The following is a 15,440-nucleotide window of genomic DNA, read 5'->3' as shown; positions in this document are numbered from 1 at the left end:
GAATATGAATATTAGTGATCAGTTATAAGACAAAGGTAAATGGAATGGTTGAATTCGAATCAAAGAATTTGTATTAGGGACGAGTGAGAATGAAGGTTTGATAAGTGAAGGAAATAGCTAATGAATTATTTTGACTGAAAGAATATATATATATGGATAGTTTGATGAAGGTTTATGTTTTGAAGGAAAGAAATAAGTTGGATAATAAGGTAGTGTGTAAGTGAGTGTATTAAAGTTAAAGGATTTGAATGTTTGAAGAAAATTAAGGATTGATAGAAATTTAAAAAGAAATAAAGAATGATAAGTATAGATGATATGGAATGAATGAAAAAGCATAGAGGAAAAAGGATAGTATTGTGTATAAGTAAAAATATGGATATGATATTGAATATGATAAGAGTTTGCATTCTGGATGGAAAAAGTTAGCATTGGCTAACAAGATTATGAGATGAAAAATATATTAGAATTAGTAAAATTTAAGATATTTTCAAGATATGATAATCGAATATGAAGTGGATTTGAATATAGTTGTATATTTTGATTAATAAATGAATTAAAAATAGATATGATAAGGATATATAAGTTAGAGGTAGATCCGTAGTATAACAGAGAAGTGCAAATAAGATATGGGTATACAATTACCCATCTATTTGTACAATGAAAATTCGAGGACGAATTTTCTTAAGGGGGAGAGATTTGTAGCATCCCAAACTACGGATTAATGACTAAATTGTAAAAATTTCAGAATATGGTGATTAAAATAGAATAGTTGAATAGTTTAATGATTTATGTGGAGATGTTTCCTGAAAGTTGTTAGTAAATATTTAAGGAGTCAAAGGGCAAATGAGTAATTACACAAGGAAAATAATTAAATAATAATTAATGGGTATTATAATACCCATGTGGAGAATGATTGAAGAGATAAGCTTCAAAGCAATTCTCTTCTTCATCTTCTTCTCTTCTCCACGTGACAACTAAAAACAAAGGTGAGTTCTCTAATTTCTTGATTGTTTGTTGATTTTAAGCATGAGTTTTGATCCTTAGATGATAACTAAGCTTAAGGAAAGCTTAAGTTATCTTAAAATCAAAAGATGAAGAAGTTATAAGAGATTTAAGAAAATGAGTTTTTATATGAAATCATGGAATAGAGTTGATAAGTTGAATTTTAATTTGACTTGTCATCTATGAGAATAAGAAGATAGAAGTGTTAGAATTGTATTTAGAACATATTGAAAATTGAGTATGATTCTTGAATTACATATGAATGATAGGATTTTGAAGTTATAGATGATTTTCATGGATATAAGTTGGTTTAAGTAATGGTAGTTGAGTTTAATGACATGATATGTGTTTAAAATAGAAGAATTAAGTGAAGAATTGATGATTTTCGGGGTTAAAATACAATTTCTGGGTAGAGGGAACTGATACCCTATGAAGGGAATCAATTCCTCCTCTTGGACAAAAATTCCAGTATGTGCAGGGGGAACAGATTCCCCCTTGGGGGGGTATCGATTCCCCGGGAACAGATTCCCCCTGGGGGGGTATCGATTCCCCCCTAAATGAAAAAATGGAATTTGATTCATTAAACCGGTTTAAGTTATTAACATCAAGTGTAAAGTTTAGGCTTCTAATAGTTGTTTTGAAATGATATATTTATGTAGATTTTGAGCCTAAACAAGTTCCGGAATAATCAAAGGATTATAATCGAATCAAAGCAAGGCTAAGGTGAGTGCAATTTTAATTGTACTTATGTTATTGAACGAACATTGGCTTGCGATGAGCCAGTATTGGAGTTATTATGGTAAGAAGTGACTCCTAAAATGTTATTTGATTTATGATTCTGATATGTGCATGGATACATGATATGGATATAGGTTATTATATATGTTACATGATTATATGCATGTGTGATATATGCTATGAGATATGCCCAATGCGAAATGAAATAAGCCAAGTGATTATATGAAATATGTGATTATAAGATCAATGATTACACGTACATGTGGTACGTGACAGAAAGGAAATGATATGAATAAGTGATGTGAGCTGTTATAAATTACAATGCCCATGTTATGTGATATGAGAGCTAGGGTATAGTTGGCATGCCAAGGGTCGAGGGTTTTTCTATGTTCTTCAGGACATATGGACTGTTTACCTATGTTCTTCGGGACATATGGACTGTTTACCTATGTTCTTCGGGACATATGAACTGATTACCTAGGTTCTTCGGAATCTATGGACTGGTCCTTCGGGACATTTATATGAGCTGTAGTGACAGCATAATAGTGCACAACCTCAATGTACTCACATACCTTAAGTTCTCAACAGTGTACATGGGCTAATAAAGAGATTTAATAAGTATACTGAATATGATATGTATATGCGATTTGTTATATGTAATAGATCACAGGATTTATGTAAGGATGTTAAATTGCAAGGATATATGTACATGTGAGTATATGTTATAGAAATTACATGATGAGTATATGGTAAGTGAAAGGGATTAATGATAGTATTTGCAGATGTATGCCTTTTTGTTTATAAGAAATGATATATGGTTATATTATATGTTTTATATGCCTCACTAAGTCATCGACTTAGCGTGTGATTGTTTCACACGTAGGTATGGAAAGCGAAAAGAGAAATAAACAGGAACAACACATGTCAGTTCTCCTTACCAAAGATCAGATCAGAATGTAGATCGAATATTATGTATTTTGTTAGAAAGTATTTAGTTGGCATGTAATAATTAAAAGGATTTGTATTGGATATACTCTGATCGAGTTTTGAAACGTATATATATATATATATATATATATGTAAATGGTATTGGTTTTCTATTTGTAATCTGGAAATTTTAACATTTGGGTATTGTTCATATGGTATTGTTCATACCGTATTTTACTGTTCATAAATACGCTTTTATTTTCAAAATTTTATACCAAATACAGTTGAACAATATATGATCGTATTTTCTTAAAATATGTTCAAATGTCTTGCTATTTTGTACAAGTAAATGTTTTGAAAAGTCAATGTGACACATCGGACTCGTATTCGGGTCGAATATGGGTTGAGGTGTTACAGCTTTCCCGATGGAGGATTGCTAATTTCAAGTTTTCATTTCGAGTTAAAGAATTTTCTGTAATTAATTAATTCGAAGCAAATTAAACAATGTTCAATAAACGGATCATCTTTTAACTTTATATTCGATTTGTAATTTCCACCATTATGACAACGTGTAAGCGCCACAGTACCAATTTTGGGCGCTGTGGGGATGCTTATTCTTCCTCACGCGTAACCGACTCTTGAACTCGTTTTAATACGATTTCTCGTAAACGTAGGTCATTTTTTGTCTTAAAAAATGATTTTTACTTAAAATTGTTTTAAAAGACGTTTTTAGGTATTCGACCTACCTAATCCAAAGGTCGACCGCGACTCTATTCAATTTACTTCAAATTAATCCAAAATCACCAATTTTTTCAAATAAAAATCATAATCGTTTTTTTAAAAATAATAAATAATTGTTTTACAAAAAAAAATGGTTATTACATAACCAACAGAAGATTGACTAAGTGAGAACCACCAAAAAGGTGTAATCCATCGAGCTTTAAAGAAACCCCATCATCCCTTTACTTTGCCAAGAACATTGTTAAATAAACATGTATAATTCAGTTTAGGAATGCTTTCTTAAAAGGCCTTATAACCCTAAACTAAACTCTTTTTTATGACTCGGAAAACAAATATTTTAGGTTCTTCACCCCCCCCCCATATTGCTTATGATGTCCCTTGGCCCTTGGGTAAGTGTGTGGGCTCTTGCCAAGTTTCCTCACCAAATAAACACTTGATTTCGTGGTTCGTCAAAGTTCACTTTTTATGTTTACGATATGTGATATTCTCCCATTACTAAGAGCCGAAAATGAAGTATCAAAAAGAAGAGCACCACTGAGTTAAGTGGTCATGAACTTTTAACAAAGTAAACACTAAGATACCATTTCCCTCTATGGAAGGCTTCCCACAATCTTGGGATAGTTTGTATGAAGAGTGGGTTCCTTAACATAATCAAAAGGTTATTCGCCATTGCCCCTATCTTGGGCAGTATAATACGACCAGTTTCTTCGTTGTCAGTCCAGAAGGGGACAGACGCATCTTTGTTATAAGGGTTAAATGCACTGAACTTGGAAGTACCTGTGCTTGTGTAACCAATTTTCAATCAAGTTCTTGAAATTACAGCAATTTTCAAGCTAAATCCACCAGTTTTACAACGGTTCTGGAAAATCCTTTATGGATTTCGTCGCGATAAACTCGATAAGAAATGCCAATGATCCTGCCAACACTGTCTTAATCCCCTATTCAAGCCTTTGCACAAAGTTGCACATTTTCAAACAGAAATAAAAGTTCAACATATTGTTTGTGCATCAGGAAAACTAATGCAGGGCCATGAAAATTTCAACGAGAAAACCAAACCTGTTGTGAATTCCAGCACAACAACCACCGTCATGACCGCCCAAATCGCACTGGTGCCGACCCCTTTGAACAATGGTTCCTCCATTAGATACAACAGGAAGACCAGTGTCAACGGAAAACCAACCTTGATTGCATGTATCAGCCTTCTAGGATCTTCTCGACCAGCTTTCTAAATGGCTCACCACAACCAACCTGGAAATCTCTTCATTTTCCGGAAAATTCAAGGTGGTGTTCCTTCCTGTTGTTCTTAACCATTTCGGTTTCACCATTACCATTTCCATTCCCACATGAACTCCGGTAGCCATATTTAACAGTTTATTTAAGATCTTAATAAAGGGAGACGTATAACTCTCGGATGGAGTATTAGAACGGAAAAATCCATTAGATAATGAACTATTGGTTCTAATCCATCTCTGGTGATGAATCAATAATTCGAAGTGCTTTTCTTGCGTATTCTGGAATTCTGGATAAACCAGCGTTTATATATAGATGGAGGCGGCTCTGTTTGGGAAGTAAGAAGCCCCTTTGACATCTCTTCATCTGCAAAGAATTCTCGATGTGAAAACACGGAGACAAAGGGCTGATCTTTGAATAGGAAAAAGAGTGGATCAGCAGGATCCCAAATGAATTGGTTTATTCGAAAAAAAACCTTGTTCTTTGGAAGATCTATCTCGTGCCTGGTACTGCATGGTTCCACTCTGCAAGAACTCCAAATCATTAATATACAGTCCGAAGATGAGCATAGGATACTAAAAACAGCTGATATTTGTTCTCAACTACCGTATGAACTTCATTAATGAACTCACAAGAATCGACATTATTTCAAACACATTGTTCAAAGATAAGTTGAACCAATGGAAATATAATGTCAGGATCCAATGCTGTTTTCGAAATCCTACAAATCTAGTTGAACTTCTCCTTCTCATGGAAGTAAATCATCGTTGACACGCGAATATTGTGGTCGGATTTGCACCGCTGGTTGACAGAGATGAAACGACGAGGAGGAGACATTGGAGTTAAATGGGAGGGGCTTTGTTTGCCTATGAAAACTGGTAAAATGTAGTAGTGGTAGGGGATGGTCACGGACTACATGCATGAAACTAAGCAAAATAATGTCGTTGAAGGTTAACTCGAAAGAGAAGGAAGACTTGGGCAATATAACCAAAGTAGAGCGTTTGCTTTGCTGTCTTTGGCTTATTTGATTAATGAAATTTATTTTATCTGACAAAAAAAAATAATCCTTACTATACAGAAAAGAAACATGAACTTTTGTACCGATATTATTGTGGCTACATATTATCATGTACAATACTTTCTTTTCTTTTTCTAAAGCTATCTTGAAATATCTTAACGATTTGAAAGTGGTTGATATCTGATAAATGATGCCATTCATGATTTATCACTTGTCTACCGTATTCATAGAACAGTAAAATAATATAGAAAATTGGTTTCCATTTTGCAATGGTTAAGGACTCGGCATGAACACCTTTAGGCCGTTGGATTAGGCAAATATCATATTATTAATAGAGCATATGAAAGTTTGCTCAATTCAGGTTCTCAACCTGATGACAAAGTACTAGCACCATGTTTACTTCACGGCAGGTATATGCAAAACCCAGCATTCTCAATGACGCTACGAAAATATAACTACACAATACCAAGTACGAAACTTTTGCTGCAAAGCATTTTCTTAAAACCGAAAATGCGCATTATGAACTAGCACCATAAACACGAATCCTCTGTTCAATCGGCACCTGGCAGCATGGACAAGTAGCTTTACCCCTCTTCCCAAAATTCTCATTGCATTTGGCACATAGAACCTGGTGTGTACAAGGCAGGAAAACAATAGAGACTTCATCTTTGGAACATATTATGCATTCTCTATCACCGGTAACTTCTTTCTCCAAAGAATCCTCTAGTGTATCTAATTCATGAAGCAGCTTAGTAATTGTTTTTCCCTGTGGCTTTGCTCCTTCTGACTTTCCTGTGAATAAATTATCTGACTCATGATTCAACTCAGTAGATTGTGCAGATAGTTTCAGACGAGAAAGCTCCTGCTCAAGTCGTTGGTGATCATCCTTGTGACGCTGAAAGTCTATCTCTATCTTCAGGCGCAAAGCCTCAAGCTTTCTTTTATTATTCGCCTCAGTTGCTTCCTTGGAGCATCGTTCCTGCTCCACTTGAGCCAAGGCAAGCTCTTTGGCCTTTAACTCCTCCCTCCACTTTGACTGTAGAAGTCAATGACACAATATAAAACGCATTCAAGATAATGAGATAATAATCCTGGACTAGCACACTAGTCAATTTGAGAAAAATATGGAACAGAAAAATGAACATGAAAGGGTCAATCACACAAATACATAACTACTAAAACCTCCAAAAACAGAGACAAAATAGAATACAAATCAGATATATAATATCAACTAGAACAAATGCACACTCATATTATTAAAAGAAGGGAAACACGGAAAAGGTCAGCCCTCATCCACAAAAAGGAGAAGGGGCATTGAGCTACTTGAGAAAGAGTAAGCAAGTTCAAAATCACACCATCAAGAGTCCCTTTATGCGCTAAGCTCTCTCTTTGGCTGCTTCTAAGAGAAGGTGCCTCGGCTGGTCATTTTACACCCAAAATAATGGCATCCTGCCCTTTCCAACAGATTCACCTATCACTTAAACTCGTATCTATATGGTACATAAATCCAGAACATGTATTCCAGATTCTAATAGGATCACAATTCACATGCTTGTATTACGTAAAACCTTTAGATATCTAGACCAGTCAGCTTATGTAAAGGGGTCCCTAAGTAAATAATTAGGAACTCAACAAAAAGAAGAATTTCCGATAGACATTCAGGAAGCTGAACAGATCTCCCTCTGTTTCACACCAAGATAACAATAAACCTAGGCCTAGAGAGATGGAGTAGATATGTATTTGAGCGTTTGTGTCAATATGTAAAGGAAATTCACCTCTGTTTCTTTCTGATCCTGCTCTGCTCGAGCCAAGCATCGTTGAAGATCTTTAATCTTCTCCTTTTCATCAGCAATCAACTCCTGCAACTTAGCTTTCTGTTTCTCCCAAGCCAAAAGCTTCTTCAAGCACTTCTTCTCCCTTTTCGCAGCCTCTAGACAGGCTGTGACTGATTCTGATGCACTCAATTTAGATGCCTCCATCTCAGCTCTGATTTCTGCATTCTCAGTCTCAAGCCGTCTCACAGCTGCATTTGCCCGATCCACCTGTCCACTAGCTTTCCTTAGTGCATTCTCCATCTCTGACAACCTTTTCATGGTTGAGTCATCTATTGTGTGTTTCCCCTTCTTCATCTGCTGCATCTCTTCTCTCTCCATCCTCAGCATTTTAAGCTCTGTTAGATCACTACTAAGCTTTCTTGCGGCTTGCATTGCCTTTTGATGAGCCCATTCCTTCCTCTCTTTCACTTGCTTCTCGAGATCCTTTATCTGATGAAGCAGAGAAATTATCATCTCACTTTTCTGATCTTCCCCAATGTGCTCTAAATTCTCGTCAATATTTAAATCACGAAATTTACTCAACACTGAATTAACCCCATCCTGGCTGATCAATGTCTGCGACTCCTCTGATCTCTCAGCAGAAACTTCATCCGCAGCAACAGCCAGAGGGGCATCCCCCCTTGACAATGTGGCCTGATTTTGTGTCTGCATTTGTTTTGAATTAGCTCTAAAACTAGCAGCAAAGATGGCAACATTCTTTTTCAACAAAGACTTCATTGAAGGTGAAAGATTGAACCCTTTGGACACTCGATATCCCTCTGCAAAGTCATTCCAGCATTACAGGAAAATAACCCATTCACTGCAAACTCACCTCCGTCCCCAAAACCCCAACCACCATGAAATCTACACATAGCCGGTGACATAACACCAACCCCATTATTATCAACACTCTCTAGGTCATTCGACACCGGACTACACACATTAGTGGGTGAAGGAAGTGATGGAATCTCCATCGTACTAGCCTTACCCACATGAAGATCACTCATAAGCAAACACCACATAGCATCACCTTTACTCAAACCTGACCTAACTTGCTGCAACAAACAAATCATACCAGCAAGAGAGTATTCCTCCAATTGCCTCAAATCCGGAAAACAAGACTCAGATTCCTCTGAATTACTACCATTACTACTATCACAACTACTATTCAAATAAGCCAATGAATTGTGCAAAATATTAGTCAAAACATCCATTCCACCATAGCAATGCCCATTTCTCAATATAGCCTTTAATGCAACATCCTCATCGTATCCTAACGATATAAGCTTAGATATCGCTTCATTGTATAAAAATTCCAGGTTTTTCAACAAAATTTCCTCTAATTCTTCCTCAGTGCAATACCCCAAGCCATGATCATTAGCATCAGTATTGTTATAAGGGTTATGATTAGGGTTTTGGGTCGAGTCGTTTACACCCAAATGGTAATTCAAGGGTTTGATACCTGATTCGAGTATGGATTTGGATATTGAAGCCTTATCAAGAAGGCAGCAATCGATTTCATGTTCCACCGATTGGGTCCTTCGGGCTGATCGTATATGCTTGTCTCTAGTGCAACCCATCTGCTTATGTTTTCTTTTCTCTCCTTTATCAATACAATATAAACAAATCAAGATTCAAGAGAATTTAAAATATTAAAAAAAACCGCAAGAAAATATGACAAACAGATCAAAATACAAAGATGAAAACAAGAATCGAAAGGGTATGTTAAGAGAGACAAATAAGAAAGACTAACGAGATCTGGGTGAATAAAAAGGGCTTACTTTGTTTGAGTGCTCAAGGGGAAAAGACAAAAGAGAGGGAGAACTAGGACAATACGCTGCTAAAGTCATTTAGGCTTAAATGTATAGTTATCGGGTCCGCTATACGGCGGTTAAAAAACAGTTAAAAAATAATGTGATCGGTTAAAATTTTAATCGGTAATGTTATATCATTTAATCGAAAATATTATCAAGTACAATAACATATTAGGTAGTGCTTATATAATGTAATAGGTAGCGCTTATATAATGTAATAGGCATTTAACCGGAAATATTATCAAGTACAATAACATATTAGGTAGCTCTTATATAATGTAATAGGTAGCGCTTATATTGACCCATTTTCGAAGTAAACCGGTATATTTATACCGGTAACATTGCAAATTTACCTATTACATTATTATTATCAGTTACGGTGTTTTTTAGATCGATACAATTTTGAATGTATTGATACTTTATGCTTGCACCTGGTTAGGCATTCATATTTCATTCTGGAAAAAAAGTATCGACACAAACTAACAACATGTCGATACATTATTTAGACTTATTCTCTCATAAAACCAGTATATTTATATCGGTTACATTGAAAATTTACCTATTACGTTATACTTTTTATAAATGTATCGACACTTTATGGTTGCACCCTTTTTGGTATTCATTCTGGACTAAAAGTATCAACACAAATTTATCAAGTGTCGACACTTTATATGTGCACCTCGTTTGTGCATTCATCCTGGACAATAAGTATCGACACAAATTACACAAGTGTCGATATATTATGTTGACCTGTTTTCTAATTAACCGGTATATTTATATGGTTACATTGTTAATTTACCTATTACATTATAATTATTGGTTTTGATGTTTTTTGGGTCGATACTTGTATAAAATGTATCGACACATATTTAGGTAGTTATTGTACATACCTAAATATATACTGTGAATTTAATGTTGTACCCACCCTTTAACTACCACTACCAATGCCACATCCTATTGAAAGCAACACGACTGAAACATGTTCAATGAACATTTGCTTACATCTCCATCAACTCCGGGACCACTGAACTTGCACAACAAAATTTTTGTCATGGATCATACTGATGCAGACAATGTTAAGCCAACCGAGGAATGCCATGAAATACATAATGTTGATGAATCTGACAGATTGGTTGGTCAGCTCTTCTGTCCACGTGATCAAGCTTGGTACTTTTACAAGGGATTCGCACGGGAACGTGGGTTTAGTGCACGTAAGGGAACAACACGGCTTGACGTGGAAGGGAATGTGAAGACACAAGAATTTTGTTGTTCCAAATAAGGGTTTCGAGCATCAAAAGTCAATACTGTTAATCGTCAACGTGCTCATACGCCAGTCACAAGAACATGATGTAAGGCTAGAGTCGTAGTTACAACAACAAATACAAACGATCAGTGGGTTATAAGTAAGTCTTATCAGGAACATAATCATGCATTGTGCACACCTGCTATGACACCATTTATGCGTTCTAATAGAGCTGTAAGTAAGACTGATATCGATTAGGCAACAACATTGAAAGAGGTCGGTGTTGGCACGTCACAAGTAATGAACTATTTAACGCATCAGGCAGGGGGCTATCATAATGTTGGATTTACACATAAAGACATCTACAATGCACTTCAAAGAGGTAAAGCAAAGGAAATCGTCGATGGGGATGTGAATGTGTTTATTGCCTACTTTGATTATAAGAAACATGATGATCCCAGGTTTTTTATGACATACTCGGTAGACGAATCAGGAGCATTGTATAATCTTATTTGGTCAGATTCTACATCGAGATCGGATTACACATGCTTCGGTGATGTAATTGCGTTTGACACAACGTACAAAGATAATTTGTATGGTCGACCAATTATGCCTATTGTCGGTGTCAATCATCACCATAACGCAATTGTGTTTGCCACTGTCATAATCGCTGACAAGACGTCTCAATCTTTCGAGTGTGTGCTACAGAATTTTTTAGAAGCCATGATGAATAAATCACCTATTTCAGTTGTCACCGATGGGGATAGGGCAATGCATAGGACTATCAAATCTGTTATCCCTTATGCTAAGCACAAATTATGTTCTTGGCATCTTTCTCGCAATGCACAAGCTAACATTGGTGACCCAAAATTTACAGCAACATTCTCAAAATGCATGGCTTCCTGGTGGACAACCGAGGAATTTGATATTCAATGGCGTTCGGTTGTTTCAGAATTCAACGTCGAAAAGTATCCATGAGTGATTGAGAAGGGAAATACACGACACTTATGGGCACAAGCATATCTAACCGGTCATTTCTTTGCCAATATTCGCTCAACACAAAGGTGCGAGTCTATGAATGCTTCACTAGCGATTGCACTGAAACACAAGAAGACATATTTAGATGTTGTTCGTGCAATTGAAGATGGAATTAGTAGAATGCGTATGAATGAGTTGAAAGCGGATTACTTAAGTTCCCATACGAAGCCCTTCCAGATCACAAAACTGTTCGACCTTGAAAGCCATGTTGCTGCAATTTTTACCTGCGAATCTTTTCGTGCGTTCCAAGATGAACTTATACGGGAGACATTGTACCGGATTGAGGCAAAGATTTAGTCCTTATCAGATGAATGTCAACATTATATTTTGTCAAAGTACAAAGAAAAAAATAGGAAATTTGAAATTAGTTTTGATTCTCGTACGAAAATCCTAATTTGCTCCTGCAAAAAATTCGAGACCGTTGGACTTCCGTGTCGCCATCAACTTCACATTTTGAAGCACTTGGATTACAGATATTTGCCCGGGACTTTGATTCAAAGTAGGTGGACTAATGATGCGAAGGCTTCTGCACCCAGTTATGTTGACTTGAATGTGTCTCCAGAAGTAATGCAAATGGCACGGTTCGCTGCTCTACGTTCAACGTTAAGTAGGTTATGCTTCATTGCATCAAAGATAGACGAGTCTTTCAAAACCGCAAGAGATGAGATGAAAAGACTAATAGAAGAATTAGAAAACTCGTTTGGTTTGAATGATTCAATCAACCAGACCATTGTAGTAAACAACGTTCGTGACCCTCAACGAAAACAACGCAAACGAAAAGAAATATCGAAGAACAAGGTCGAGAAGATAATTAGGCGATGTGGGTACTGCAACGGTGAGGGACATAACAAACTAACATGTCCTCAAGTCAAGCTCAGTTTGAGTATAATGTAAATTATACAAAATTAACCCTATATTTACAAAATTTACTCTCTTAGTCTATTTTATTGTGGATTACGAGACCGTTTAATATTTCATCCGCATCATCACATAAATGCCAAACAATCTGTAGAGTATAGTCTCCCGCAATCATGGCTGGAATCAGTTTTGTAACTGGGATTATCTAGGTTAATCATGTTGACAGCATAGCCAATAAAACCTGGGGTTTTCAACAAAGTGTCGATACATGTTGTATACATATTCTATCATAAAACCGGTATATTTATACCGGTTACATTGTAAATTTACCTATTACTTTATAATTATGGTTTCGATGTTTTTGGGATCGACACTTTTTGAAAATGTATCGATACTTTATGTGTTCACCCTTTTTGGCATAAATTATGGACAAAAAATTATCGACACAATATTAATAAGTATCGATACATATTATAGACATATTCTCTCATAAAACGGTATATGTATACTGGTTATATTACAAAATTACCTATTACATTATAATTATGGGTTTCGATGTTTTTGGAATCGACACTTTTAATAAATGTATCGACACTTTATGCGTGCAACCCTTTTGGATCGACACTCTATGAAAATGTATCGACACTTTGTAGGTTCCCCCTTTTTGGCATCCATTCTGGACACAAAGTATCGACACAATACTAATAAGTGTCGATAAATGTTGTAGACATATTTTTCATAAAACCGATATATTTATACCGATTATATTGAAAAATTACCCATTACATTATAATTATGGGTTTCGATGTTTTTTGGGTCGTTACTTTTTATATATGGATCGACACTTTATGGGAAACTTTAAGTTTGGATACATTATAGAAAACGATTATAAATATACCGATATTTCTAAGTATGAAAACTTTATTGTGGAGATCATAGAAAACATTTCTTTAATAATGTGTTTCGATACATTTGCACGCAGATGTAAAATACATTAATAACTAGTATTGATATTTCAACAATCCTCAAATGTATTTGTATACAGAGAAGCAAATATGGAATAATTAATGAAAATATACACACAATATAATCAAACCAAAAGATACATACACAATAATGTTCAAATAATGTACCGACAACGAAATTAATCTGATGAAAAGGGTTATTTCTAACGAAGTCCAGAACATTAGGCACCTTCAACAAATTTTCCAAATACTCTCGTATGTTTCCGCCTTTATCTGAGGACATACATAAATAATTTCAATTATAAAACTAATAAGGTGCAATTTTACTAACAATAAACTAAATTCGCATAAGCATGAATAAATTTGTGTCATACCTAGAGCACTATCGTTCGAATGGGAAGCAACATCAAATGTATGTGGACATATGTAATTGTATTTCTATATAAACACATAAATTGTTAAAATAATCAATGTATGAACACCTATTTAACTAGAAAAACATATTGCATAAATGCAACTTACCAGATTATAAATCATTTTTTTCGCTGAATCATCGACCAAAAGTGTATTTAGCTCTTTAAAATTAGGACACGCGTTCCAAACATCATTGAGATCTTTACAGTAGGTAACATTATTGCATTTTGCTTGATCTTGTTCACAAACAATCGAACATAAATATGTAGAAATCATAGACAAAGAAAAGTCAGCAAACTGTAATGACATTCATCTTACCCAAACGAATAGAAAATGCTCAAAAAATAAAGGTAGTTTCTCAAGTACACGATCGACGTTATGCCTGAGATTGTAATCAAGTTTGAATGTTAACAGTCAATTGTATATTAACGATTTTGGCTACAGTAATTTAATTGCTCAACAGTTCTAACCTCATCTTGGAAGACCAAATGGCAACAACAAAATTGTCTACACAAAATTGCATAAATTCAAATAATCTTGTTCAGAGGATAACATCTACAACATGAAGAAAATGAGATTAAAGTTCTACGCTTATATGTTAAAATAATGGATACAAAAGAACAGAATTAAAACCTGCAGGCAGTCTTGGGATGTAGGCAAGGACACCATTGAGATCAAAAATTAAAAGTTTTCTTGAAGGTGGCGTTGCAGACACGATATACTTGTTTGGATCATCATCATCATAGTCATCATCGTCATCTTCATCTTCATTGACCGCTTGGTTGTTCACATCTGTTAAAAGAAAATAAAATACATTTCAGAACGTGTAAATGTTTAGAACCATAAATAATGAATTACTTAACTCGTTTGATGTCGTTAACGTAATTTGTCATACAACATGGAGACTTCATCGCGCAATGATGAAATATCGGCTCGCATTCCACTCACAAGGGAATCAATATGCTCCCAAAAATTGACCATGTATTTCATCACGGTCTTAATTGTGACATCCTCTCCAACTGGAGCTTCTTCCATCATTGCGTCTCTAATTGGTTGCTCGTCTTCATGGCCAATGGGGTCCATTTCCTCCCTCTCTTGATCTAATCCGACCTCCTTGACACGCTTCCAACTGAGTTTTTCAACAAAATCATATCCCGCTTTTTTAATGAATAACATGTCAATCTTCCGGGTTAATCGAACAGGGGCGTCATGCGAAAAATCAACTTCTTTCTTCTTCAACAGATGGGTGATGACACATCCATATGGTAGTGAAATTGAAATTGTTGCTCCCTTTGTGACCATATATACAATTGTATTAAATATCAGTTTAGCAATGTTTGGAGCCTTTTTGGATTTGGATTTATACTTTGCTATCCACCAATAATCGATGTCTCGAAGCGTTGAATGTTTTCCTCCACTAGGCCGGATATACCATGTGAGCATTTTGTGAAACACTCTCGACTCTATATCTAGGTGAATTGGACTATTTCTAGCAACCTGTTGTATTGTAGTATCTAAATTATTTTCATCTGAATCCCATTTATTCTCGACACCTAGACCCTCCGCAATAGTTTCCGGAGATATATATATTTCCTTCCCCATGACATGAGTATTAATTCCTATTATATTAGTCTTATT

At 35.5% G+C, this 15,440-nt stretch overlaps 1 protein-coding gene across 1 annotated transcript; it reads right to left on the bottom strand.

Annotated features, from left to right (window-relative positions):
- Positions 1-6,022: 6,022 nt before the first annotated feature.
- LOC120173035 (MND1-interacting protein 1-like) lies at positions 6,023-9,306 on the bottom strand. The gene is given in 5 exon segments (XM_039180331.1): positions 6,023-6,055; positions 6,135-6,692; positions 7,432-8,228; positions 8,231-9,073; positions 9,252-9,306. Coding segments are annotated over 3 exon segments (2,136 nt in total). The 5' UTR covers positions 9,051-9,073; positions 9,252-9,306; the 3' UTR covers positions 6,023-6,055; positions 6,135-6,173.
- Between the last annotated feature and the right edge of the window lie 6,134 nt (positions 9,307-15,440).

Source organism: Hibiscus syriacus, unplaced genomic scaffold (assembly GCF_006381635.1).
Source record: "Hibiscus syriacus cultivar Baekdansim isolate YM2019G1 unplaced genomic scaffold, ASM638163v2 tig00111941_pilon, whole genome shotgun sequence".
Taxonomy (NCBI): domain Eukaryota; kingdom Viridiplantae; phylum Streptophyta; class Magnoliopsida; order Malvales; family Malvaceae; genus Hibiscus; species Hibiscus syriacus.
Note: the sequence above shows the minus strand (reverse complement) of the source record. Positions and strands in the feature narration are given on the sequence as shown.